This window comes from Lepisosteus oculatus, chromosome 1, assembly GCF_040954835.1.
Source record: "Lepisosteus oculatus isolate fLepOcu1 chromosome 1, fLepOcu1.hap2, whole genome shotgun sequence".
In the NCBI taxonomy this organism is placed as follows: Eukaryota; Metazoa; Chordata; class Actinopteri; order Semionotiformes; family Lepisosteidae; genus Lepisosteus; species Lepisosteus oculatus.
In genome coordinates this window covers 69,437,801-69,465,014 of record NC_090696.1, presented here as the reverse complement: position 1 = coordinate 69,465,014, position 27,214 = coordinate 69,437,801, and the positions used below count along the sequence as shown (strand labels likewise).

General features: G+C 34.6%; 1 protein-coding gene across 1 annotated transcript in view; it reads left to right on the top strand.

Moving 5' to 3' along the window:
* The window catches only part of LOC102683509 (phospholipid-transporting ATPase ABCA1-like), a 310,746-nt gene that overhangs the window by 227,290 nt on the left and 56,242 nt on the right, over positions 1 to 27,214 (top strand). Inside the window, exons 33-36 of the mRNA XM_069192079.1 lie at positions 11,339 to 11,433; positions 11,917 to 12,022; positions 16,058 to 16,132; positions 17,317 to 17,486. Coding sequence (XP_069048180.1) covers positions 11,339 to 11,433; positions 11,917 to 12,022; positions 16,058 to 16,132; positions 17,317 to 17,486 — 446 coding nt within the window. The remainder of the gene's footprint in view (positions 1 to 11,338; positions 11,434 to 11,916; positions 12,023 to 16,057; positions 16,133 to 17,316; positions 17,487 to 27,214) is intronic.

Genomic DNA, 27,214 nt, shown 5'->3' with positions numbered 1-27,214 from the left:
CTTTATCTAGTTTCACAGTGGATAGGAGTAAAGGCAGTACCCCTTTCTATTGTCAAGTGCCATATTCTTCAAAACATTCACTTTCAAATCAGCTATTTCACAAGGAGAATATCACTTTGCTTGCAGTAGAATCCTTTGGAGTCCATACAATTTCATTTCTTATGCAAAAGCTTTGCTGTGGGCTCCATCTAGTGACAGGGAAGATCTGTAAAAAACAAACTGTAATATAAGCTTTTTTTTAAAGGGGGGGGGCATTCCTCAAAACACTGTTGCAAAAATAATTTCCCTGGATGTTGAATACTTTCTGATGATCTTTTATCAGACATGCTGCCTTTTTTTCTTTATCTTGACAGGCTACAATATCATACAGAACATCCTTCACCATTTCCAATGCATATATGGCACAATGACAAGATACCTGATGTGTGTTTTTCATTCTAATTTTAATTTCACAGATGACAAGTGATTAAGATTAATTGAGGACTGAACATTAATTTGGTGATAGTATATCATTAAACATGATATACACCAACTCAGTTTTAAAAGTTTTTAAAAAGTAAATTTATACTATCAAATATTAATTTATATTTTAGTGGCTTTTGAAAGGTACTGTATATATTTTAGGTTTGTAATATGGGATTATATTAACATTACTGTTACATTAATCTTAAAGTAACTGTAAATGAAGGAAATGTAATTAAAATAAATTATTATTAAGAAGCATACATAATGTAGTAATGGTGTGCTATTAAATAATACTTCACTTTTCTTATGGAGTGCTCAGACTGCATTCTGTATGGGTCCTAATACCTAAGTATAGTGAAGGTGTCACTACACCTTAATAAGGCGCAGTCCTTCAGATAAGATGTAAAACTGATGTCCAGACTCTCCATGGTCACTACAAATAACCGGTGTGCCCCAGTGTCCAGGGCAAGTTCCTCCCTGACCTTTACCATTCATGGCCTCCTAATAATCCCCATCTATGAATTGGCTTCATTACTCTGTTCTTCTCTCCACTGAGGTGTGTGAGGAGGGTTCTACACATTGGTAGTAGGGCCTGTCTCCATTACCTCTCAAGAACTTTGAGTGGAATGAGCTATAAACTGTACAGTAAGCATACGTGTAAAGAATAATAATAATAATAATAATAATTGTTATTATTATTATTTGTTTCAAACCATTTTGTTCATAGAAGTTAAGAATCTCCAAATAAAAAGAAAGAAGAACAGTTCTCTTCTTTTCTGCCTCTCAAAGTCACAAAGACAAATGATTGCAGGCTTCTGGTACTATGGTACTTGTTTTGGCCTACTCTGCGCATCTGTAATGTAATTTAGAAAATAAATGTTTTAGGTTGCTGAGTTTTGTGCTCTGGCACATTGTGTGGTGGAGAGGAATAGATTTTTTTGCTTTCACTCCAAAAAACTAAGTACAAGTTGTCTAAAGGTGTGACAAAATGTTCTATGATACAGTGCATTCTAAAACACACAGCATCAACCTAACACTAAGCCTTTCTTTGGTTTTAATCCTACTAACAATTTTACATTTACCCTTACCCTTAACTCCCTTATCTTTTTATTAGTACTTGTAGAAGATATGTCCCATGAATACAGTATAAATTCATGCAACTCAATGGAACCATGCAAATAAAACAATCTGCTGAGCATTGTTAGTTCAAATCGTGAGCATAGTTATGTTTCTTATGCCAACCAATGTCAAAGGATACATGGGACCACACTGTGCTATGTAAAAATAGAGAACTCATTAAATAGCTATCTAATATATTACATAATATATTTTAAATATGTCCATTAAGCAATATTGTATCCATTTCTTATCAGGAAGTTGTGTATTAATAATTAAAAGTTTTCAGGCATTATGCAGTATACCATGAAATAAGGTGTCTAGCTCACGATAGCAAGATCATTTTGAAGATAACTATAGTGAAATACTATTCTATACTATTTTCTTAGCCAGAAGTGCACATGATTTGTGCTATTCTGAAAGGCATGAAGTTATGAATAGCTGAACAACGGAATATACTGTAGTGCAGATATTTACACAGCAGAAAATGTTATTGAGATGTAGTGATACAGATCTTAAATAACCTGCACCTAAATTGTAATTTTGGTGAATAAATGACTTATTAAATTAAATGAAACAAGAAAACAACAAAACAAAATGGTGTGTACTGTACATTATTTTAAATTATTATATAATTGCAGGTGGGTGGACCAGTGGTGCAGTGGTTAGCATTTCTCCCTTGTAATGCTGTGACCCTGGGTTCAATTCTGGGCCTGGGGAGCTACTGTATGGTTAGTTGATGTGCTGAAATGCTTACAGCTATGAACAGGAGACTGAGGAATCTATTGCTTTCTTCATTAGGATTAATTGCTTTAGTCACTATAATCTACACATAAAAATCTTAAGTGCCGTATTCTCATTCTCACAATACAATTTTCAGAGCTGTAGTCCAGGGACCATTAACAATGCCTATTTATTTTCTCAACAAGTTGTTGATACATGTAAAATGTACAGATCCAGCTATCTAGAATGTGCAAGGTGTACAAAGATGACATGCGGCACCTCTTTCTTATTTTTCCCCAGTTGTCAAATGCAGTGCTGCACTACTTTGTGGCACTGTCAGGTGGTGCAGCGAAGACTTCAATTTCCCAACCACCGTGCCACTGTACTGTCACGCCCTCTGCAGCCAGAGGGCACTCCTACTCTGTCCTGTCCCTAGTTTCCTGCCTGCTGTCCTTCCGGTCCCTCTCTTTCCCTGGGGCTATATATTTCCGGGTCTTGCACTCTGCCCTCGCTCAGCATTGACATTCGGATGTCCTGAAACCCGCCTAACCACCCAGGTCGCCCCACGTCCGCTGCCTGAAGGCTTTGGTTTCTACCTGACTCCCGAACTGCTGAGCCCGGGCCTTTTTCCCGTTCCGTCGTTACGCATATGGGTCTTTTAATGCTCTCCTGCTCTCAACGGTTAGTCCCTTTGGTCGACCGTGACATGTACAAGGCCGAAGTCCGCATGTAAAAAAACTTAGGTACAGTATTATGTTGAATCAAAATTAAATGTGTATTTACTTGTTAATGTTAATGCTTTCATGTGCTGATCATATGCAAGTGACAAACAACTGGTCAAGCAACATTGTCCGTAAACCCCTTTTCAATGTCACTTCCATAGTTACAATTCCAAATGCAATTTATCACAATGACTCTAAAATTATAAGTGTTATTAGCACTCTATATTGTATGCAATATTTGATATTGTGTACCTGTACATATAATAATTTGAAAAAACAGTAATTTTATTTCATTTGTATATTATCTATAGTCGGGAAGCAAAATAAACTGTATCTGTTAATACAGTGGGAAATATAATTGCAATTCTGCTCTTTATCACTTAATATTGTGATTTTGTGATTTTGAATCTTAAGTTCTATCTGATAGCAGATACTACAAATATTAGAATCCCCTGACAGCAGGGAATATTTCTAAAGACAGAAAGACAATGGGCTATTAGAAAAAAAATATTTCTGGGTCGATTTACATGATAAAGACATGTGTCATGCAATTTTAACGCCAAACAGCTTTTTGCCAACTAATGTCAATGTTTAGACCAGGGGCAGGGAAATTCAGGCTCCATTCATGGAATGTAATCCCCTTTTCAAAAAAAAAAACTATACAGCTATATTACCTTTTAAAATGTATTTATAAAATATGTTTTATTTTCAAGAAATATGATAATTAGACTTAGAAGAAAGCATTCAATGATTAAATATTTTAGTAAGATCTAATGCACCAAATGTGCCATTTAACCTGCTTTGAGCATTGAAGGTCTGAAAGTGGCATGTTGAACAGTACTCTACTTCAGTCTGGTTTTGGATTCTAGATGGCCATACTGTATCTGTAAAATGAGAAGTTCAATCACCAAACAAATTCTAGAAACTTTTCAGTCTACAGGGGTTGCATTTAGTGACAAAAAAAATTCCTTGTACTGTCAAATGAGTCTCCTGTGCTCATAGTTTAAATTGGTGTACAGTATATACAGTAGTGTTATTGTGATGCAGCACTTTGGAGTACTTCATAAAACTCTGGACCTATACTGTAACTAGAAGGTAAGAAGTTTAAATCCCACATGGGACATTATTTTTCTTTCACTAAGCAAGACGTCTTTCCCACTGACCCATTAAAATGCCTAGCTGTACAAATGTCAGTTGCCTTGAATTAATGTGTCAGCCAATGAAACTAATAATCTTTCCCTAATTGTGAACACCAGCTATAACCAAAGTATCTATTGTAAACAACTCTATTGTTTTACAATACAACTCCATTGTATTTACATTAATCTCATTCTCAATTTTACACTGTGTCATCTAGAACTGTCAGCTGAATTCATGTCAAATTTAAAGGTTTACTTGTTAAATACACGAGATCATGATGGTAGGAGAGATGAAATACAATTGTTTTTTTTAAGAACCATAAACCCAGGAGTCCCTCCCCTCATTTACAGGGAGTTTAATTAATATTTCTATACACAAATAATAGTAGACTATTAAAAATTGTCAAAAACATGTATTTTAATTTAAATAATGTATTCTCCTTTTGAAGGATAAAATAGTTTTATAACATTTTAGTTTGATGTGTCAGAGGTAAAATATTCTCTGAGATTTTAAATAACAATGGGTTTTATTCTGGGAAAATTAATTAAATTTGTGCAAGTGCACTGATAAAGTTCAAACTAGTTGAAGCTTTTGGAATTTAAAAATATTTACTGAATTTTAATGCTGCACAACTCTTCAATATCCTGTGGATTTTGCATCCTATTCTGTAATGTGTATGTTTACGCACTATTCAATTATACTGCACTTACAGTACTTGGTATACTTAAAATCTTTAGTCTTTAGTAAATTAGGTATATTTTGATTTTCTAGTAGTGGGCAGTGCCTTCTTGCTTACTTCTGTGACTTCATGACAAAGAATGTCCACAATTAAGAGCGGTGGTAATGTTTTATTTTGCATATTGTATATGACTGTTATTTTTTTTAGTAAATCCCTGAAGCACCTTAACATTTCTATGGTGTGTTTGTAAGAACAAGTTTTAATTTATCTAAACATACAGTCGTTGATTTATAATTTGTTGATGGATATGTATGATCATTTACTTTTTATGAGTTTTATATCCTTTTTTTGGATTTTACATTTTAAAATGCACTGCATTAGGGCACGTCACTTGATCTCCAGTGGCTCAGAAACATTGGATTCTCCTAGAATAGCATCAAGATTAGCACCGGTGTACAGTATCTTGCCTTCTCATAACCTAAAGTTCTAAAGCGACCAGTTATCATAACAAACTTTAGGCATTTAGATGTTAGAAAAAGCTAAAATATGTTGTTTGCATAAGTGTCCATCCCATCAATATGGCAAATTAATTCAGGCACTCAAAAGTATTTTACTAGTCACACATTAGTTTGCCTCTGTCTGCATGCAATTACAGCGGTTCACATGATGTCAGAATTAATAAACTTGTCTCTGTTAGGGCCCTCAGTCAGTTATTTCCTGTACATATTGGTGCCAGGGTGTTGCTAGCATTTAACTTATTTCACCCTTAAGAGTGTCCAATTTGACCAATCGGGTTTTAACAAAAATATTCCCTTAATAATCTTTGTATCTATCATGTATAATCCCCAGAAAGGGGCATCATTGGAAGAGATGGACATCCTTTTACAAGTATTTTTTATGCTGTAAAACATTTGTGAGTATATACTGTATAATCGAAGAATATTATACTGTATATCTTTATCTTGGTTTTAGAAAACAAATCTGCTCATTCTACTCCTATACAATCTGTAATATACAAACGTATGCTCCTTTACTGCACACCTTGGGAAAGTTCATCCCCTGCCTAATTTACAAAGAAACTGGAGCTGCTAGAGGTGTAATTTGGTATGTTTGTCTCACTTGTCAGGGTGTCAGTAACATCAGTGAAATGAAGGATGAGTTCTTGAAAGCCATTTGTATTGTCCCGTGGGGCAGAGGCTGTTCTTTCTGAAGTCACTTATTCTTGTTTAAGAGGGGAGGGCTTTTCTCTGGGTACGTGGCTTGAATAACATTAACAGCTAAATTACAAAGGTTGTAATAGCTAGGGGGGATTGTTGTGTTCTCCTTTTTGATTGTTGTTTTTTGATTGTTTAGAAAAATGAATAAAACTATAATGTCTACTGTATGTGTTTTTAAAACACAGCATATATAGAAACACAGCATATATAGAAAAGGGAAGTAACTGAGGTTTAAAAAAATCATCAGTTTTGTGTAGTATTTCTTTGGGCCAGCTTAAGGAACAAGTGTACGGCAGAGAGTAGAATATAGAATTTTAACATTTCGCGCTCCAGCAAAACATACAAACTTGGTACTAGTGGTATCTTTAACAGATTTTCCCAGCACAAATTCAAGAATAATAGTGAATTTGTCTGTTTATTGCAGATTTTAGATTTTCTATCTTCTCTTCATACAGTATATTGCTAATGCTAATGGTTAAACCTAGTACCCAGCTGACCCCAATTGTGAACAACAATCTCAGGATCACCTCAAAGTTCCAGGCCCACACAGCCCTAGTGAGCTTCAGACCTGAAGACATAAAAATATACTTGTTGGGAAACTTGAATGATGTTACTATAACTATTATCTCTTAGAGTAACATGATTTTAACAAACCCTAACCCTAACTATACAGTAGGTCAGAATAAGGGGCTATACCAACTGTAAAAGATCAAATTGAGGTTAATTCCATGCTGAAATGTAAAGAGATTTTTTTTATTTCTGTTGTTTCCATTCCTCACTTTCTTTTCATTATCAAAAATGACCCATGAGGTTATTTTGTTTCTTCTTGTATTAAAGGCTTCTTCCAAGAGAGCTGCTTGTGAAAATGTGACCAATTTTCATATGCAGATACGGTACCTGCTGTGGTTTGGATTTAGTATCTAGTGTATGTCCCTGAGGGTTGCTGTCTCACAAAAGGCTCTTGGCCAGTACAACATATGGCTACGTAGGATTTATGCCCAGTCCTCAGCTTCTTTATAGGACTTGTAACTCATACTAATAGGATCTATTGTTTTGAAAAAATCAAAATCAGGCCATTTGGTAATATGTTAGGAAAAAATATTTAACAAATCTCTTGACTGACTCCATGGATTGTTGTAATATATGTCTGGATTCTGCTTTAATAATTGGTCAAACTTAAAGTTTAAAAGAGTGTCTTTTCACATTTCCTATAAATCTTCTTATGAGTATTATTTAGGCATGAAGTGTAGAAAGAAAATACTATTATAAATAGAATAAAGTGATATTCATAGCAAAATGAGTAGCAGAAAAATGAAAAATATTTTGAAACAAGTGTTATTTAAGGAGCTATCAGGATTCTGTTGAGAAATCTGTAAAAATTAACCTTATTCATTAAAAAGGCATGACTTTTTAATGGATTATGTTAATGGAACTTATAAGCAAACATTTACTGAAGAGAGGAAAAAGGAGTACATTGAAGTGTCAGGAATATTAACTCCATCAGAATAATAAAGGAATATCAGGGCATCAAAACATTTTTGTAGGTAACCTCATGTGGGACTCTATGTAAAAGTATAATCACCAGATGAAAGGGCTGCACTTAATAGTGAGTTTCATATGAGACCTTGAGAGCACACTGCCTGGAGCAAACAGCAAAATGACACTTGGTTACAAAACTGACATGCCAAGGGGGAGGCACAATTTCAGTTCCCCCAAAGCACAGCTGTGAAGAGCTGGTTGCTGCCAGCCATGGAAACAGAGCATATCATCCAGCTCAGAGCTTGAAATGAAGCTGAAATCTACAGTTCATATCTTTGTTAATAGGAGAAAATGTTGACTCCATCAGGGGAAAAAATCAAATGCTAGATTCCTGGAGGCATGATTCACAGAGCTTTTCGAGTAAAATGCAACATGTGCTGATTCTGTCTCAAGCGCCCTGCATTCGTATGAGCTCAGAGTGACTCAGTGAATCGCATGTGTTGTCTATACACCCACGCACATTCTTCCTATTCCTCTACTGAAGGTCACCAGTTTAATTGGAGATAAGTGATCAAAAGAACTCTTTATGGTATTTCCATGGGGGTCTTTGTGAAGTGAATCTCTCTTCTGAAAGTGTGAACATTAGATTTCTTGTTGTCACTATCTTTTTCTGTTGGTCTTTCTGTATGGTACTTTCTGTTTAAGTTGACAATTTTTTTCAGTTTCCTTGCCTTCCCAGATAGGAAGAAAATTAAACTGTAGATACTAAAATTAATGGAAATCCAGGCACAGGTTGTGAAAAGTAAGATGGCAGCAGTGAGCTCATGGATTGATGCAACGTCTGAAGTGCTGACATGCTCAGATGCTAATTATTCAGCACTTTATCTCAAACCTAGACCTTGTATTGAGAAATCAGCAAGTACAAAATGTACTGAATAATCACACTGTAAAGGCAGAAAGTTCGGAATGTTAAGTGGTCAAACTAAGAGATAGTAAATAGAATACATTTACTAGAATATCAAAAAATGTCTACATAGTGGGTTGAATGGAAAAGAAGGAACTAAATGGGACAATCTGGTGAGATTCCTGATAAAAAGCATTTCTTATGTGAAGTCCAAATATGGCACAGCCAGACTTCAGCATGGAAAGAGCATATAAGGTATATGGAGACTGAGCTTCAGGAGGCCGTGACAAGCTTCAGGCATTGAATGTTTTATACCATTTTTTAAAAGCAGGCAATCTTGCACTTTTTGCTCAGATAAAGTATTTGTGATGCATTTTTATCCAGCCTACCGTCCAGAAGAGAAATACATTTTTTTCAGGAGTGCGAAGTGGATGGTTGGTGTACGCTTTTTCTGTTCATATAATTTCGCCATGGTTGCAGACAGTATCCTTGGTACAGAAGGCAAAAGAGTTAATTAGATCTGAAAGGTTTGCTTTGCCAACTGTAATAGAGTAGAAAGGTTAGGGGTATTACGTTTGTGAGTAAGGTTAGACTTAAGCCACCTCTATTTTGGGGAGAGTGTCAGCTCAGAGTTTCAGGAAGAACATACAAACTCCATGTAAATAGCACTTCAGAAGTGCTAACCATGATTCCACTGTTCTGCCCAAGTGCGATCTTATTGACTCTTAGTTTTGACCCCAATTAGGTCCTATTCTGCCTTAAATCATACATTCTGCCATTGATGAAGGTATATTTTGGAGGGGATGTTAAATACTGCAGTTGTGCAGTAGCTATACTATTGAAGAATTAGGAACTTTCACTTTTACCTTTTCTAATTTTCTCAGTCATCAACATGTTTGCTAAGGCACTATCATGTTGCCTGGAGGTCTATATGACTAAATTACAATAGTCCACCTAAGAAGACAGACTTTATCAAATGTTGTCTCCTATCTAATGTGAACCATCTTTGGCATGGCAAGTACTCACAGGTCTTGGGTGCTGGTGTTGATTCTGGACAGTGGATCTTGGCACTGTCTGGGTACAGTTTGTTTTTTTTTCCTGATAAAGACAAGGGTTTTCTCTTTGTCTCGCAAAGTCATGCTGGCTGGGTTATCTACTGTAAGTTATTACCTCCAGTGGAATTTCATCCCATCCATTGTTTTGTCCTACCTAGGAAGAAAAACATGAACTGAAAACAGTGTTCTTGCACAAAGTATGAAGCATAATTCAAAACTCAATATACATCAGTTATATCAAGAAAAAAGTCAATTTTTTAACTACAGTACTTGATTTAAAAACAAACTGTTCTTCCAGTATTCCTTTTTAGGCCTTAATCCATCAATATTTATTTCCTCTTCAGCTCTAGACATAAATAAGAACCTGCAACAAATTTGTTCTAAATAAATTGCTTTTACAATGGTACTCACAACATCCTATCCTCTCTTTTAGTGACAAATTTTAAATTCATGTTTCCTAGTGACAGTAACAATGATAAGGACAAAGAATGCCATTTAAAAGGAATAATACTCAGGCCAGTCATAGATGAGTAAACCCCATTATATGTTATAAATATGTATTTGGGAAATGTGCTTTAAAACAAAAGAACTTATGGATTATCTGTTCTGAGTAGAGAATTAATTACCGTGCGATTGGTTTGCATATATCTATATCATTATATGGCATTATAAGGTGACTAATAGAAAATGTTCAAACAAAGCTACTCAGAATGAAGCTCTTTCTAAACAATTCACTCAGCTTGTGGTATTTACATACAGCTATTGCAATAATCCTGGAGGAAAAAAGATTATGAAATGACAATTTAGATCTTAGTTGTTTTCAGAGCTAATAAAAGTTTTCCACTATTGCTGAAAATAGTTCTAATTATCATCATAATGCATCCTGAAAGTAAGCTAGATTTTCATGTCACATTTAAAGCATATGCACACAACAGAGCTCTGTCTTCTAATTATGTGTTTCAATGTGCCTTTTTATTCAGAGAATGTTTAATTAAAGGTTGTGAGCTACACAGCCTGTCTCAGGTTAGAGTAGGTTCTGAGTGCAACTCTAATTGACAATTATCTCAAAATTAGAAATGTGCCTGTACAGTATTTCAATATTATAGATATGCACATTTTTAATATTGTGCTTCATAGTTTAACAGTATTTCTCAATTTACATTTTTTTACAAAGTGAACGTCATAGGTACAGTATGTACGTATTGTGTACAACTAAGCAGGCTGTGTACTATTGTTGCTGTACTGTATGTGTCACGGACTTGAAAGCTTAAAATACATCTTGAAGTTCAAATTTTCTATTAAACTAGCAGACATGACACACTACTCACATGAGGCTTCTCTTTTTTCAGGCTCTATATTACTATTCTGTTTTGCACTTTAACAGAGAAATCATCATTACAATAACTGCAGCCTGAGTATAATTGGGTAAAGCAAATTAAAGCTTAGCAGATGGCATCCAAAGGTGTTTCTTGGTCATTAATCCACCTTTATAATACATTTTATGTTTGAATTTGGCATTCGTATTTTCACGTGTTGAGTTTGATGATGATGATAGCTGTAATGTTTAATGTTTTTAATAATGAAATTCCACCATCACAAAATGATGATGGACATTCCTTTGTGTCCTACCAGACAGTATACTGTATACAGTAATTTAATATTTGTTGTGGTACTGCATCTTTATATAAGTTGTTTAAACATGAAACTCAGAGTTAAATAAAATTATTTTCATTTTTATTTCAAATATTTATTGAATGCTTGACATTGGTTTGAAAGAGAGGGCATGTTAACTTCAAAGTTCTTCTTTCTAAAGTCATTTTCTATGTTTTTTTTCCTAGAGGATACAGAATACTACAGATACCCTTCAGAATTTGACAGAGAGAAACATGACTGACTTCCTCTTGAAGAACTATCAGAAATCAGGGAAAAACAGGTATATTATTTCAAAACTGTCTAGAATGAACAATGGAAAAATCAAGTTGATGGTGCCTAACTGTTTTAGGAAAAATAACTTGTTTTTGAGGTACCCTGAAACTACAGTATGTAACTTAAAATACTTTTCTACCTTTTCTCAGTTTCTTCGGAGTGTTTTTTTTTGTTAAAACTGAATTATGTTCCCCCTTTTAAGATTATATTTCTTACAAACTTTCATTATTCTTTGCATTTCTTTTCCTATGCATTGTTCATCTCCTTATCTACGTGGTTATTTCTTTGCTATTTTATATTATTAAACAACCTTTCACATTTACCTGGATTTAGTTAGTTTTATTACCTGGTGAGTATGCTTTTTTTTCTGAACTACACATAGTTTAACAAACAACCTAATACTGAAGATTAATTCTAAACTTTGTTGAGGAATCGGTGCAGTTCTTTTGGAATACTATTAAAATGAGTTGCACTGTCTTGTTCCCTAAAGATATGGAGGAATTTCAGTTGGAGGAGTCAACTCGCAAGTCAGACTAAATGAGACTGAAATTGCAGCTGTTGTCAGGGAGTTGAAAAACATCTTCAACTCTTCCAAGGTATGAAATTGAAATTCTGAGGTGAAATCGCCAGGTGCCATAAGATACAATAAGTGTGTTTAATGTATACAGTAGCTGTAGAGTAGTTGTACCCAATGTTTAAAGAGCTGAGAGAAACAATGCTGGAGAACATGTCAGATCTACAGAACAGCAGGGTTATAGATATTTCTAAACTAAATATTAGAGATCTTGCCTAATACCATTTATCCACTATTGCACCTGACACACACATACGATTACTTGATTACATGTTATTTATGTTAGGTTATTACATGTTACTGTTATTGCTATTGTGTAATTGTCTATTGTCTTATCTTCTGTCCTATTTATATACTGCACCTGAGTGACTAATGAGAAACACTTTTCATTATACTATGCACCTGTGTAAGTTTAATGACAATAAAGTTGAGTTGAATTGAATTGAATACTGTAGTCTGCACAAAGCCACCTGGGCAGGGGTCAGTTCGGGTTTGAGAACACTTCTATTTCAAGGTAGGGCAAGAGCACAGCAATTGTTGATAACTGTGAAAAAAATGTAATTGTCTTGACGTGGTGTTGCAAAGAACCATAATATTCCATATACAGTATGTTATTTGGCTACTCAGCCATTTTGTTGATGTGGATGCATCTTTTTCAAGAAATGACTGCACAAAATCCTTGGATCAGTTAGCTACTATCAAATGGGTGGAATGGACCCCTCCTGTTTATAACCTTTCTTATGTACTGTATATTGTTTTATTTCTTAAGACAAAAATATTTTTCTTTTTTTTCTTTTACACCAACTATAAGAAATATGTCCTATTTAAGTCATAAATTTATTCAGAGGTTCAGTGTTGAGGTAGAGCAGAATTCTAGTAGCCACTTCAAGTTCAAAGCATTGTTTTAGTAGAAACAACAGTAAATCAGTACAGAATAGATTAATAATGAAGAATAGTAGTATTACTGTATGTGTTAACCTAGTATCAGAAGCTGATATCAGTAATATTTCTGATTCTCTTGTAAACTGACAGAACAAATTCAAAAGTGATTTCTTCCTTGTTGTTACTGTACATCCGTGCCCCAGTCTAGATTTCTTCTAACTTTAATTCAATCATAAATAGGGAAGCAACCCAACAAAATTAAAACAGAATTGGCTGAACAGGAATAGAGAGGATGCCATTCAGTTTACTATGTTTCTTAATCTTGATTAGAACTGAATTCATAAAGTTATTTTTTTTATCTTATGACTTAATCTTATGTCTTCCAACAACAAAGATCCAACAATAAAGACATCTCAGATATTTTATCCCAGAGGCAAGTTGGCTGGAGCACCTAAAGAACAGTTTGATTAGGAGATCTTTGAGCCAGTTTTTGTTTTCTTTGCTTATTTTGCTACTTTCGCTTTTTGAAAACATCATTCTGACATTTTTGGGATTCAAAGTTAAGGGATCCTTCTCGGATATTCTCCTTCCACCTGGATTTGTTAAAGATGATAATCTCCGCGGGGTTCACATGGGAGAAACAAGAGCCATCATCTTGTCTGAACTTACAAGGTCTCGCTCTGTTATAGCCTTCACCAGTCTGTCTGGTGGATGACTCACCATTTACAAATCACACTCACTGATGACTGACCGAGCTTGTGATTTGCGAACCCGTTATGAGGAGCACTTTTAGTCTGTGCTCCACATTGATTTTCAATGACTGCAATGCACACATATTTCAAGGTGTCAACACAGCTTTCTTTCTTCAGTTTCAAACATCTTGTGCAATATGAATTCCAAAAGCCTAAACTGACCCTGAAAAAATGTTGACATGACCTTTACGGAAGTAGAGACCACTAATGTTTCCATTAAATGCCTGGTTGATAGAGATATAGTTTATTTAGAACATATTATCATAGAATGTTTGTTTTTGACCACATATCAACAGTCTCTGTATTATGATAGTTAATATTTATATTATAGTTTCATTTAATTCTATATCTAGTTCTTGAAATTTTGTGAAGTTGCCACTTCATGCTATAATCAAATTTGATTTGATGTGATCTTTGATTTGATTTCTTATTTTTATTTCATGATTTCACTTTTTCACACAGAATGTGTTTTCTATTCTTGTATGTTTATTCATGCAATACTAGTGTATTTCACTAGTGAAACTTTACTATTATATCCCTGAGACTGTCTTTTGTAATTATTTTTATAATTATGAGATTGTTCACCAGGAACATATTTAGGTCTTATACGAAGATAAGCTCCTTTTAAACATGCTTTTATTTTTCATGGATAATGGGTACAGAAAAGGCACTTACTTTTCAAGTTTCACAAGTTGCATACTCTCCCATATATACTGTAAGTAAGTTTTTGTTCCACCTTTTAAACACTAATAAACCCCTGATGTGAAAAAAAGTATCTTTATCCAATTGACACCAGAAAAACACCATAAAAGAATTATGTAGTTTACACTGCATCCACCCTTTTCCCAGTGCAGTTTAATATGCAATATAAATATATTGATTTTCTGCTGCATAAGTACAATTTGTGTATGATCCCACAGCTTGAGCGAAAAAATGGAATTAATCAAATTGCTAGGTAATAGGATTTTATGGGTTTCTCCAATAATAAAAGAATTTTTCACAAATATTTTGTTCAGTGAATTATGGAGCCATGGTGTGCCCTCAAGAAGCATTATGTTTCATCTCTCACTCTGTTTCCTTTGCGTTATTGCTGTCCTTGAGGAGTAAAATACATTTGGGATTTGATTAGCTACTGTAAATGCCAGCTGTATTTTCTGCTCTTTTTACATAATGCTATGTCTAGATCAAGACATACATCCAGTCTCATAGTTAATCTTGAAATGAGCTGTCTTTCAAATCTCTACCTTAAATCTGGCAAACTACAAACTACAACCTTTTTATTTCCTTCTGAAGAAAAACAAGTGAACATACACTAAATTTATAGTGTATGTTCACTTTTATGCAAAGAAAAGCTTGTTGGCACAACATACAAAGCTAATTACCTAACCCTCTACTTGAATCTTGAAGTGAAGATATTTTATACATTTGCTTGTCCTTATTTTTCATAGTATTGCTAATGCATTCAGCTGGAAGATTGTAAGGATTAGAAGTGAATGCTAATGTGGTTCTAGACAAGATGATATTCAAATGTTATTACCATAAAGCTAGAATCTGTTTAACTATGAATAGGATGGGATGCTAAAAGTTTGTGGGTGGAGAAACTGAGACTCAATAAATAATGACAATCTCTACATTAGCTTGCAGGCTTATGCTTCAAGTATTCTGTACTTAGAATGTGTATTATACTTATATAAATAGAATATAAATAAAACAGGATTGGAAAGATTATCGATACTTGTATTTCAAATTAAATATCAGGATTATTGAGCTTTTTGGAATTGGAATTCTAATTTTTTTAAATTCTCTTATTAAGGACAATGGCATATTCCAAACTCCTCCTATTTGGTTATCTAAAATAAAATATGAACAGCTTTTCCTTTTTTGTGATACAGTAGTAAAGCAAATTCATTTTCATGTTTTCGCCACAATACAATTAATTAAAACAATTCTGACCATTAGTTTTTTAAATATAAAGCCTGAATATTCTAATCTATTGTACACCCCATGTCAATTGTGTAACTGTACAGAGATAACACAACACTTAAAATAGAAGAAATATCCATTATTTACAGTACATACAGTACCTCTCCCCAGCAGAGGTTTATTTTGTAAGCTTTGTTTTGTATGAAAACTCTTTAATCCTAGTACAGTATGTAGGAATGAATAGTATAAGAGTCTAACATGCCCTGAAATTAAGTCTTGATGTCAGTGCTAGATTCCAGTAGGATAGTCATTGAAACATCTCAGAAAGATACAAATAGAGCACTGTACAGCATTAGTAGATGGTGTAGGAAAAACTTGTAAGAACTACTAACCAGAAATGTCTAGAAAAGCATTTGATTCTGTAATTCTCTGTTTGCATTTCAAATTTAGATATGCTTTCCCATGTGTGAGCAATTAATTTGTTCATTTATGTATCTTAGATAAACATAACTGAACAGATAGCCCAGGATGCAGAAATGTTCATGAAGAAACTTGGAACAAAGAATAATGTCAAGGTACTGTACCAAATTTAAATTATATTTTTGTGCAGTGAAAAATTTAATATGATATAAAAAGTCTCAGTGAAGAACATGGTTTTCCAATATACTGTAAATATCATACAACACAACAATATTATTCCCTCTTTTTCAATTATTCTATTATTTTCTCTTAGGAACACCAGCAGTGCCTTGTACATCATGTGAAGGATAATATTGCTTTAAAAAGGTTTATGAATGTTCCTTCTTTTAATGTATTTTGATTTTTCAAATATCACTTAACATAGGATGGGAAAAAAAATCAGACAAGAATGCAGTGCTCTGTTGCTTAGTCTGGTTTTTGTGAGCAACATAAATCACACAACACAAGTAACTTAGCTCTTTAAACTTGTGAGCTACATTAACCTGATGTGCTGCAGTTATCACATGGATCAAGTCTTCTGGACACTAAGACACAAAAAAAAAACTTGGAGGCATAGATGTATACCAGAATAAATTGGGGTTTTGAGCTTTTCAAATTATTTTTTGATTAAAATAGTGACTTTCTTGCAATGCAGTTTTAATGACAACATTCTATCTTAATAATGAAATGTGATAATAATTTTAATACATACTGTATGCTAACTTCTTCTAGAGGAGCAGAAGAATGTTTTAGCAGAAAATGTGTACAACCTTTTTAGTCCATGTCAAAACATGATACAGTCTTTGAATAGCATACCTGACTTCTCTTCAAGGAGGCTTTTCATTTTTCAAAGAGGAATAAAAACTTCCAAAAATTAGATTCATTTGAAGATGTTCATTGTTTTAACCTACTTGGCTGAGGGCAATCCCCTTGGCCATAAGAAAGGAGGCTGGGACCACCACAGAGGGAAGAGCTGACCAAGGGGCGGCTGCAATTGGAAAGATGGAGTGGAGGGTGGGGGAGAGAGGCGAAATGTGTGAAGTGGAATATTTGCATATGACTGTAAATATTGCTTCAAGAAATAACATGAAATTTCTAGGATTTAGACCAGCTGGGGAAAAAGGCTTGCATGTCGTAATCTCTCACAAACTCCTTTTAATAACATCCAGTTACTGACTTATTTTACCAATGTACTCTAAGTCAATAAGGCCATTTTCACAAGTTCCAGTTAATATTAAATTAAGTTGTTTTACTTGCTTTGTTTTAAACAGTATGCTCTTAAGGCTTCTTTTTTTTGCAGGTGTGGTTTTACAACAAGGGGTGGCATGCTATGGTTTCTTTTCTGAATGTAGCCAATAATGCCATCCTGCGGGGGAACTTACCTCCTGATCAAGATCCCAGTGATTATGGCATTACAACATACAATCACCCCCTCAACCTCTCCAAGGAGCAACTATCGGATGTAGCTATGTAAGTGAGTTCTGCTTTCTGCCTCTTAATGCAACTTGGAAGAGAAGAAATGTAAAAAAGAATCAGAATTAGAGGGTGAAATAAATGGGTAATGGAAAGCCTTTTTGTAGAGTATCATTGCCTCATACAAGGGAGAGAATTTCTGGGTAAGTTAAATCACAGAATAATGTGTGTGCCTATATCCCTATATACAGTAACCTACATCAGTGTGTAACACTTACTAGCTTTTGTATTCCTCAATTAATGACAATAAATGATTTTAATGTCTTGGAAGATTAAGTTAAGACACAGAATATAAATTGTCCACGATATCAAAAATTTACAAGAGAACCCTGCGTACCTTTGTGCTAGTTTTTAGATTGAGTCTTTATCTGAATGAATGAGAGGAACATCTTCATGTACAGCAAGCTGTAGAAGAGTATTCAATACGTAATGCTATTTAAAAAAAAGTTAATTAAACCATTCATCCTGGTTTAAAAGGTATAGATAATCAGTCTTACGTTATAGACTGTGACACAACAATTGCCCATACAAATACAGTATAATACTTAAATATTATTACCCATACAATACACTACTACAATATTTAAGTACATACAGTATATTAGTACACCATGTACCATTTAGTACAGTTCTGTCCCAGACTTTGTTGTTATTATTTGAGTATATACAGTAGTTATTCGGTTCATTTTATGATCTAATTATTAAAATAAATATATTACAATAGACTAAATACCTAAGTATATGTATATACAGTATATGTATCATTGCATAAAGCATGTACAGTAGCACAGAGCGGGAAGGCACATGATACACAAGATGTAGTCACTCAAGAGAACAGGTAGGCAAAGATGAGTGACCAATGAGCCTTGTAAAAGGCGTAACACTTGCACAGAATTGCATGTCAAGAGGTACAGATAAATGTGATCTGACATCAGCCACAGCCTCTGTGTGAATGATGTGGGAACTGGTTAATGTGAAGAAAATAATATGCATAATCATTAGGAGATGTTATTAATGGCATAATGTCATTGAGAAATGAGTACAAAATATTGCAAGCAGAACAGAAAAAGGGGTAAGAGGGCGATAGATAGGGATATTAAAAGGGATATTAAAATGGAAGCTACAGCCAATTAAATAATGAAAACTTTCAGTGGTACAACTGCAAAAGAATCATAAATGAAGTAAAATGTATCTACGAGAACAGTAGGAAGCCTACAGAATGAAAAGTGAATGACCGAATGAATATTTCACTTACTGTGTGTACTCCCCAAGGAAGAAGTGAACAATATGCCTCAGGCAGCAAAAGGACGATGTTCTGTGTCAAATGGTTTTAGTATAGATGAGGTAGACATATTTTGGTACTAGAAGCCATCATGATTGATACAGTAAATCTCCAGGAACTGAAGATATCCTACTAATGTACTTATGGAAACAAGAGATATTATTCATATGCCACTTACATGTATGCAATTCTTCATTCAAGAACTGCTAATATAGTCTCCTTCCATAAAAAGGTGCAAAATGGAACCAGGTTTAGACCAGTGTCTGTTCCCTGTTACATGTAGGGTTATGGAAACAATAATTGGAATAAAACTAAAAGATAACCTATATGGAAATGCTGGGGGATAGATTGGATTTAGAAATGTTACGACTTGTTTAGCTAATTTATTAGAGTTCTTTGAACAAGAAAAAACAGTATTGAACACACAAAGAGCATTTGAAACAAACCATTTATTTACTTAGGATTATGATAGGTTCATCATATAAGATCTGTCCATCTACAGTATCTATTTTCTAACTGCTTTTATCAGTTCAGGTCTCTGTGAAGCCGGAGCCTATCCCAGCAAACAAAGGGCGGCGGGCAGGGTGCACCTTTGACTGAACACCAGTCTTATTACAGGGCAGATATCCAAATACATACGCACACACACTCGCACCTAGAACCAAATTTCCCAGAAGCCTTATTCTTAAACCTATTTCTATAGAGAACTGGTTGATAGACTGAAGAAATGGAACATGAGGGGATGAGGGGGTGCTCAGCTTGGAGTGATGTAATATGTGGGATAGGAAAGGGATTGTAATAGAACACAAAAGATTGTTGTAGTAAGGAACAGATTAACAAACCATGTTGGGGCGGTGTGGTGGCTCCGTGGCTAAGGACCTGCGCCAGTGGTTGCCGATTTATATCCTGCAGCCAGCGGCAGAATCCTATTCCGTTGGGCTACTGAGCAAGGCCCAGCTGCTCCAGGGGTGCTGTATAAATGTATGACCCTGCGCTCTGACCCCAAGCTTCTCTCCCTGTCCGTGTGTCTCATGGAGAGCAAACGGCGGTACGTGAAAAGACAAATTCCTAACACAAGAAATTGTATATGGCTGATAAAGCGATCTTTAGCTTTTGAGATCAATTAGCTACAATAGAACCAAATCAGGTTAAATCAGGCAAATATCCTCCTCTCATTTGTAATCATTTGTATGTTCTTATGTTCTAAAAGTTACTAGGATAATTTCAAGTTAAAGTTTAAATAATTGATTTTCTTTTAAACCATTACAAGCGCAGCAATGAAGCAAAAACCTGTGGTTTGTGGAGGAGATTAGGAGGAGCTTTTTTTAATCTTAGTCATTAATTTGTCCTAGGATTATGAGCGTCTGAAACAAACTACCACAAACATGTTGTTAAAGCCAACTGTCTTGAAAATGTTCTATTTCTGATTGAGAATGTTGACATCAATTGACTTAAGAAACCAAATAAGACAGATGTACCAATCAAGTTAACACTTGTGCAATCTGCAAAAATAATTTAAACAAATTCAAAACACCTGACAGGTCAAATTTAATGTAGACAAGTACAGAGTGCATGCAAATAGCAATAAAATTAACTATAAATATAAAATGGGACACACTGGGCTCAAAAAGGCTGCTTATAACAGATCTGTGTTGATATCTTTTTCATCTTCTAGACCAGGGGTGCACAACCTTTTTTAATGTAAGATCTCCTTTTTTGCCAGTACAGCGCGATCTACCAGTGTGAATTTGAAGCTCTAATTTAGGAAAAACAGACATTGGGCACATAAGTACAATAACAATACCCATCACTAAAATGACAGCAAACAAAAGCAAGTGACTCATGCTACAGTGAACAAGTAATGTCCCCATTTTAGAAAAAAAGAATAATCTACCTTAATGTGAGCATTGGCACTGAGAAGCTTATTTGAGAACACTTGTTATTATTTTGAACGTGTTGACACTGCTGATCATGTAGATTACATTTTTATTTTATCCCTGCAGCTCGAAATTCAGCTCATTCAGAAGTTCAGTCACGTCTGTGAGGGATGTTAAATCCAGAAGCCACTGGTCATCCTCTAATTGGGCATATTCACCATGTTTAGACGACCTGAGAAACTCTTTGATTTCAGGCAACAGCTGTCTGAACCTTGCCAAAAATGTTTGTTTTTGAAATCTCCAAACAACAAGTCAGCAGCCTCAGCAAATTTTTTTTTATTACTTCTAATTACGATCCCTGAATGACTTTTCGTGTTTAGCCAGAACGTGGCTCACACGGAACGATGCGATGATTGCCGCTTTCTCTCTTGTATTAGGCCTCGCGAAAACCGACTGCTGCTACTTTAGTTGAGATGTTAATTTTTCTACTTTTCTTCACGCAACTCACTTTTAGCGAGAAAGTCCACAGCATGCGTTTTGTGTGCAGTTTTGCAATGTTGTTCTATATTTCCCTTTTTCGCGTAGAAGCTAGCATTGCAGATTTGAATGCGAAAGTACAAAATAATAATCATGCTTCCATTCCTTGTGGTAACAGTAAGTTTTCGGTCTTTTTGCTTCATCATTTTCGCTCAGACACTACAACTATCAAATAGGCGTTCTAAATTTGTCACATAGCATAAATAATCATTTATTTTTTGCCATTCTTGCGATCAACTGGTTGGGCACACCTGTTCTAGACCATGTGGAGAAGCAATAAAAAAGAAAAACTAAAGTTATGATTTGGAGCTAAAATAATAGAAGTTAAAACAAGGGATGGTATGTTAAATTCTGAAATGCATTATTAAGATCTAATGTAATGTATTGTATTCACGTTCTGTCATTGTGTTAAAAATCATCTGGAATTAGTCAAAGGAAAAACAGCCAGGTACATTTCCATGCTGAGAAAAACATTTACAGTATACTTTGAGAGGCTGAAAGTAAATCTAGTCTCAAACAGAAAAGAAAAACCTTATGGGATAAACGGTCTCCTCTCATTTGCAGACTTTCTTAGTTTTATTAAGCTATTATTCTTATTACAGGTGTTAAGATATTTATTCAATATTTTTGACCACGTCAATCCTCAAAACCTGTAACATTTACAGAAGACCTACATTTTTTTAAACTGTATGCAATATCACATCTTCTATACATCTATAAGAAAAAAAATATTTTTGTCTAGCAAATGTAATTGCCTTCATGATGGACCATTTTAAAATTATTTAACATCTTAGAGTATTCTCCCCAGCACAATAAAACACAGCTCCGTGCTCTGAGTTCCTGCATATGTTAACGTTTTAGTAGAGTGGTTCAATGTGATTGACAAGAGTAAATCAGAAATTCTGAGCGGAGCACAAGGATAATTAATGCAGATTGCACTCTGTGTAGACATAGTAAGCCCATTCTCTCTTATGGTCTTACAGGCCACAAGCGATTTATTAGCAGTGATCTATGGATTAACTTTAAATTCTGCTGCCTTGTGAAATTAATGTCAGAAGCAAAAAAAGCTAATAGAATGAATGCAAGAGTGCATGAACCAGCCAATTTGATTCACACCATCATGTCATTTCATGATACCTTTTTATTCAAGAGGTGTCATCTGCAGACTTGTGGTTTTAATGTGCTCAATTGCGTCCAAAGTGTGAACCCTGTGGGATCATTGACCTAGTTCACATTCAGTATGCTTTCTTCTGTCTTGTGCAGTAAAATTAAAAACGAAAGCCGCAGTGAGACAAAATGAAAATGCAGCTATCAGATGAGCAATTTGAGATATGACTACCATGACGTTCATTATCTTTTTGTTGCATAAATAAATCCTGGCTTTTATTATTTGTTATCTTACTGAGGTAATCATTGCACAAAGACTTAACATATTAGACAAACTCCGAGATTCAAAAAATCAAATACAGGCACATGATAGGCTTCTGATTTCTAACTTTAATAACAGGAATACATTGAAGGAACTTTCACTCTGCAACAAGGCTTGGGAATAAATTGTGTTTTAAGGACAAATGATATGTGGCCTTTAAGATGGTGGTAAAAGCCCACCAGAATGCTTTTTTCATTTTACTTTGCAGAGAAACACAGAAATCAAACCACAGGACTAGGCTACAAATGTGGCAGAATGTGCAGGTATCCAGGATTATGTTGTTTCCACAACAAATAGGAACCTCAGGACGCATACTGTAGAAATCACATAACACAACGACAGAGGTTTTCTGCAATTGGCAAAACAGATGCTAGCATTTCTAAATGTTTTAAAAAGACTTTTTTGTTACAGTTTTGTTTTACAGTTTTCTAATTGTAGGTACAGTAGGTATGCATGTGATTCTGTCTTACACATGTGTAGCAATTACTATGTACAGTATCACCTGAAAACAATTAAAAAATAAGGCAGTATGTCTGAATGACTTAAAAAGGTTATGGGTGTGATATTTGGCAAACTCTATATTAATAGCTGTCTGTGATGGAATTTGTCTACTGTATCTCATGATCGCCTGTCCAAGCATAACGATATTTTCATATTTGAATGGAAAACTGGGAGGGAGGACCATCACCCAATTCCATTTACCTACCTACTGCTCCCATTCACACATTATCACCTGCATGCCTTCATCCTATCATCACCCTAGCAACTTCCTGGCTCATCCTTCAAGAAAACCGTTAGTGGGTCCAGACACGTTGCACTCATGGGCAGGTGGCCATAAGCTCAGCTTACAGCTAATTCACATCATGTCTCTGCTCCATCTTAAGTAGGTTTTGGCCTATCTACTCAATTAAAATGTTTCGCTCCATTCTATGCTGTTCATGCAAAGATGAATATAGGCACTCATAAAGTCTGCTGTGGTCTGGTCTCCAGATATGAATTCCAACCTCAAGTACAGTATACGCTTCAGGCCTTCAACATTCATGCTTCAGGCTTCCAACCTCATATATACGCTTTTTCCTGTGAAACCGCCAAAGTAGACCCATATTCTGGAAGAGTTACATACATACAGTATACAGGTACAACATACTGTACATAGATTTCCTTGGAGAGGTATGATCTGATATCTTGCAGGCTAGTAATTTTCATCAATGTAATATGTAAATATACTGTAAGTGCATTCCATAAAAACTGGCACCAAAAAGTAATATTTACATTCAGTTTTTGATGTGTTATGTGCAGTTCCATAATAAATAGTTGTTTCTGCACAGCTGGGGGCCTCTTTGCTTGTATCAGGTCCATGTTTAATAAAAGAAGGAACATTTTTCTTTCACAGTACCTCAAAAAGAACAAAGACATAATTCCCCACAGTTATCTCTTACCACTGCAGAAACTTGGGGGATATTAAATATTAGAAAATCTGATGCATGTATATTTTACTGTGAGAATGATAGATTCATATTATCAGTTCTATTGAACAGGTATCGTTTTCATGGGAATATCTCTGCATATGCAGTATACATTATATATATATATAAAATATGCATATACTGTATACATATTGCATTTAGCATGATTTCACTTGACATTTACAGTAGCGTGACTTTATAATAAACTTCATTTTAAATTTTGCTTTCAAAAAAACATTCAAATAATCACAATAAAACAAAAGCGACACTATTAGAAACACATTATTGCACAAAATTTAAAATAATGAATTGAATTGAATTAAAAGGTATTCTATATTAAAGTTTTAGGACAAGCTTTGAAGATGTTGAAAAATCGCCATGATCTAACATGGGCTGGGTGGTCATTCTGCAAGCTTCTGCACAACAGATCAGAAAGCATGGTCATCAAAGTTTCTGAGCCCAGGTTTAAGTGCTAAATTAAGTCCAGAATCTAAAGAGCACAAAACTCTTGTATGTCTATGTCTATGTATAATCATAAGATTGAGAAGCAATATTTTAGATTGTATTCCAAAAACACACAGGAGATCAGTATAAGAAGTTAAACAAAATGAGAAATATTCTCCCATATTTGAATTTTAGTTAATACCCAAGCACTTGACTTCTCAGCGTACGGCAAACTTATGAACATGCATGGATGCAAATAGACAAATGTATGTAGCAGCTTTTTTTGGGGGGAGTGCCTGAGAGAAATAAGAATGGGAGCAATGCTGAGGTGTGAAAATGAAAAAAACATTTTCACAACACTGCAAAAATGTGCCTCAAATGCAAGATGAGACAAAAATGAAACTATGATTCCTGACCTGAGTATTTAGACTGATTCCAACTGTGTCAAATGAAGATTGACACAATCGCAAAGTTTATAAGAGACAATTCGAGTAAAATGTTTTCTATCAGTTAAAATTTAAACCATGACAAAGAAAGTTAAGATCTTGTAACTAAACAGAAAAGACTCAAAAACAAATGGTCAGAAATACCAGGTTAGATAATGGTGTATATTTACTCAGCATGAAATATAAGTAATGCTTTTTTACCAGGGGAATAATAACTGCACATTTAGCAGCCCAGAGAATACTTCCAAATCTAGAAGATTGATTAATAATACTGTATGTATGACGGTACCACACACAAACACAACAGTTAAAACAAGGGCCTAAACCATACAGCTGTTTGGCAGGGTAATTTCTATAATTATTTCAGATATCCCCTGAGAAGAGACAGCATGACATTCTGCAAAGTGAGATGCACTTAAAATGCTCGGAGGTGGAATCACAAAATATGATCTGACTTCTGATATCAGTTTTAAAGTAAAACAATTAAGAACGCTGATTATTTCTGGTCTGAAGACATGAATGGCACTCTTAACTGCATTTAAGAGATGATAAATGAGAAAAAAATAGTTCTAGGATTACTTTCTCCTACTTTTATTAGCTTCCCCAAAAATGCTGACCTAGTGGCAGTCAGTAGACTATTATAAGATTGCTGGTTTTGTTTGAGGCTAAGTAAATGAAGAGATAGTCCAGTATCCCTACATCTGTGTTCAAGTTTATCCCCGTGAGATTTCAAAGAGTGAAGTTTGTTGTTATACCAAAGGAAATGATGCATAAATTAGACTTTACTATGTTCTTTCTGGAGCTAAACAATCTAAACCACCACCAAAGGTGGAATTGTAAAGCATATTGGAGTCATCAATACTAGCTGGCTGAGGGGCACTGACAAGTGAACTTAAAATGAATTGCAAAAGAAATATAAATGTATGTTGTGTATCTATACAGTATGCTTAGATTTCAAAGTTGATACTGGAACATCCTGATTAAAATAAATGACTATATGACCTACTGTATAAAATATTATCCATATAAAATGGAAAACAAATTTAGGAAAGCATAGAATTCTGTTGGAAAATAATTGTGATGACAGATGACAGCTTATGTGAAGATTGAAAACTCCTATTAGGCACCAGAGATGAGAAAAGATCTGAAAACTCTTTAAAGAACCAACTTCAGTGGCATGCATTCAAATGCTATAAAAATTGGTACAGTACAAGCAATGGTCTATGAGGAGTGTTAGGTTGATGTACAACCATCAAATTCTGCCTGATGCTAAGCCAACATTTGCAACATTTGAACATTTGCTAAGCCAAGGGACCAAGGTACTGTATAATAGTTTACCACCGAAAAAAGCAGGACAATTCTGGTGAATGTTTTCTGGGTGGATTTTTTCTTTCTGCCACTGGCAACATTTTTATTTAAAGAGATGAATATTTACAGTACAATGTATTTTCCTAGGTCACAAAACAGCAGTACTGAAGTAATTTATAGAGTAGTCCTGGAATTTTAAATTGAAATAATTGGAATGTGTTTTATCAAGCATTGTGAGCACCTACAAGTAAGATGGGTGACTTTATACAGTATATTTATTGTTTTTATTTGTTCTAAATTCACTGTCATGGATTATAAATGCTAATTAATATTTCTCACTCAGATTTCAAGTTACCCCATCTAGAACTGTCTGGAAAGGCCTATAAATCTGAAACATGGATTTGAGAATTTTAACTTTCTGCACCTTATGACCTTATGAGAAATATAAACTTATGATAGTAAGAGCATTAAACAATTAAAATGCTACAGATAAGCCCATTTATTTGGGGGCTTGTTTAATAAAATAGAAATCCATATAAGAAATTGAAATATTCATTAAAACTGTCAGTGATTTACTGGATTAAGTATTGAGTTTTTGCCTCTGTGACTACTTTGTTTATCTATGCTGCTGAGAGTTTGGTTAGCTCTTATGTTCTGGGGTTTTGTTTTACTGGGAGGAAGATGATATTTACATAAGGGAGAGTATTCTTTGTCATACTTTTATGGTTTTTCAGCCTTTTCTCAATGAGTGAATATGTGTGGAGAGTTTAATCAATAAGATCTTGTACTACATTCCATACTGAAACCATATAAGAAATTAAATTTCATTTCACAATCTATTGTTTTCATTTTATAGTATTCCTTTTTTCATTTAATTTTAGGATTTTGAGATGTTTCATTGAGAAAAAGTAATGCATTCATGTTTTAAACAAAAAT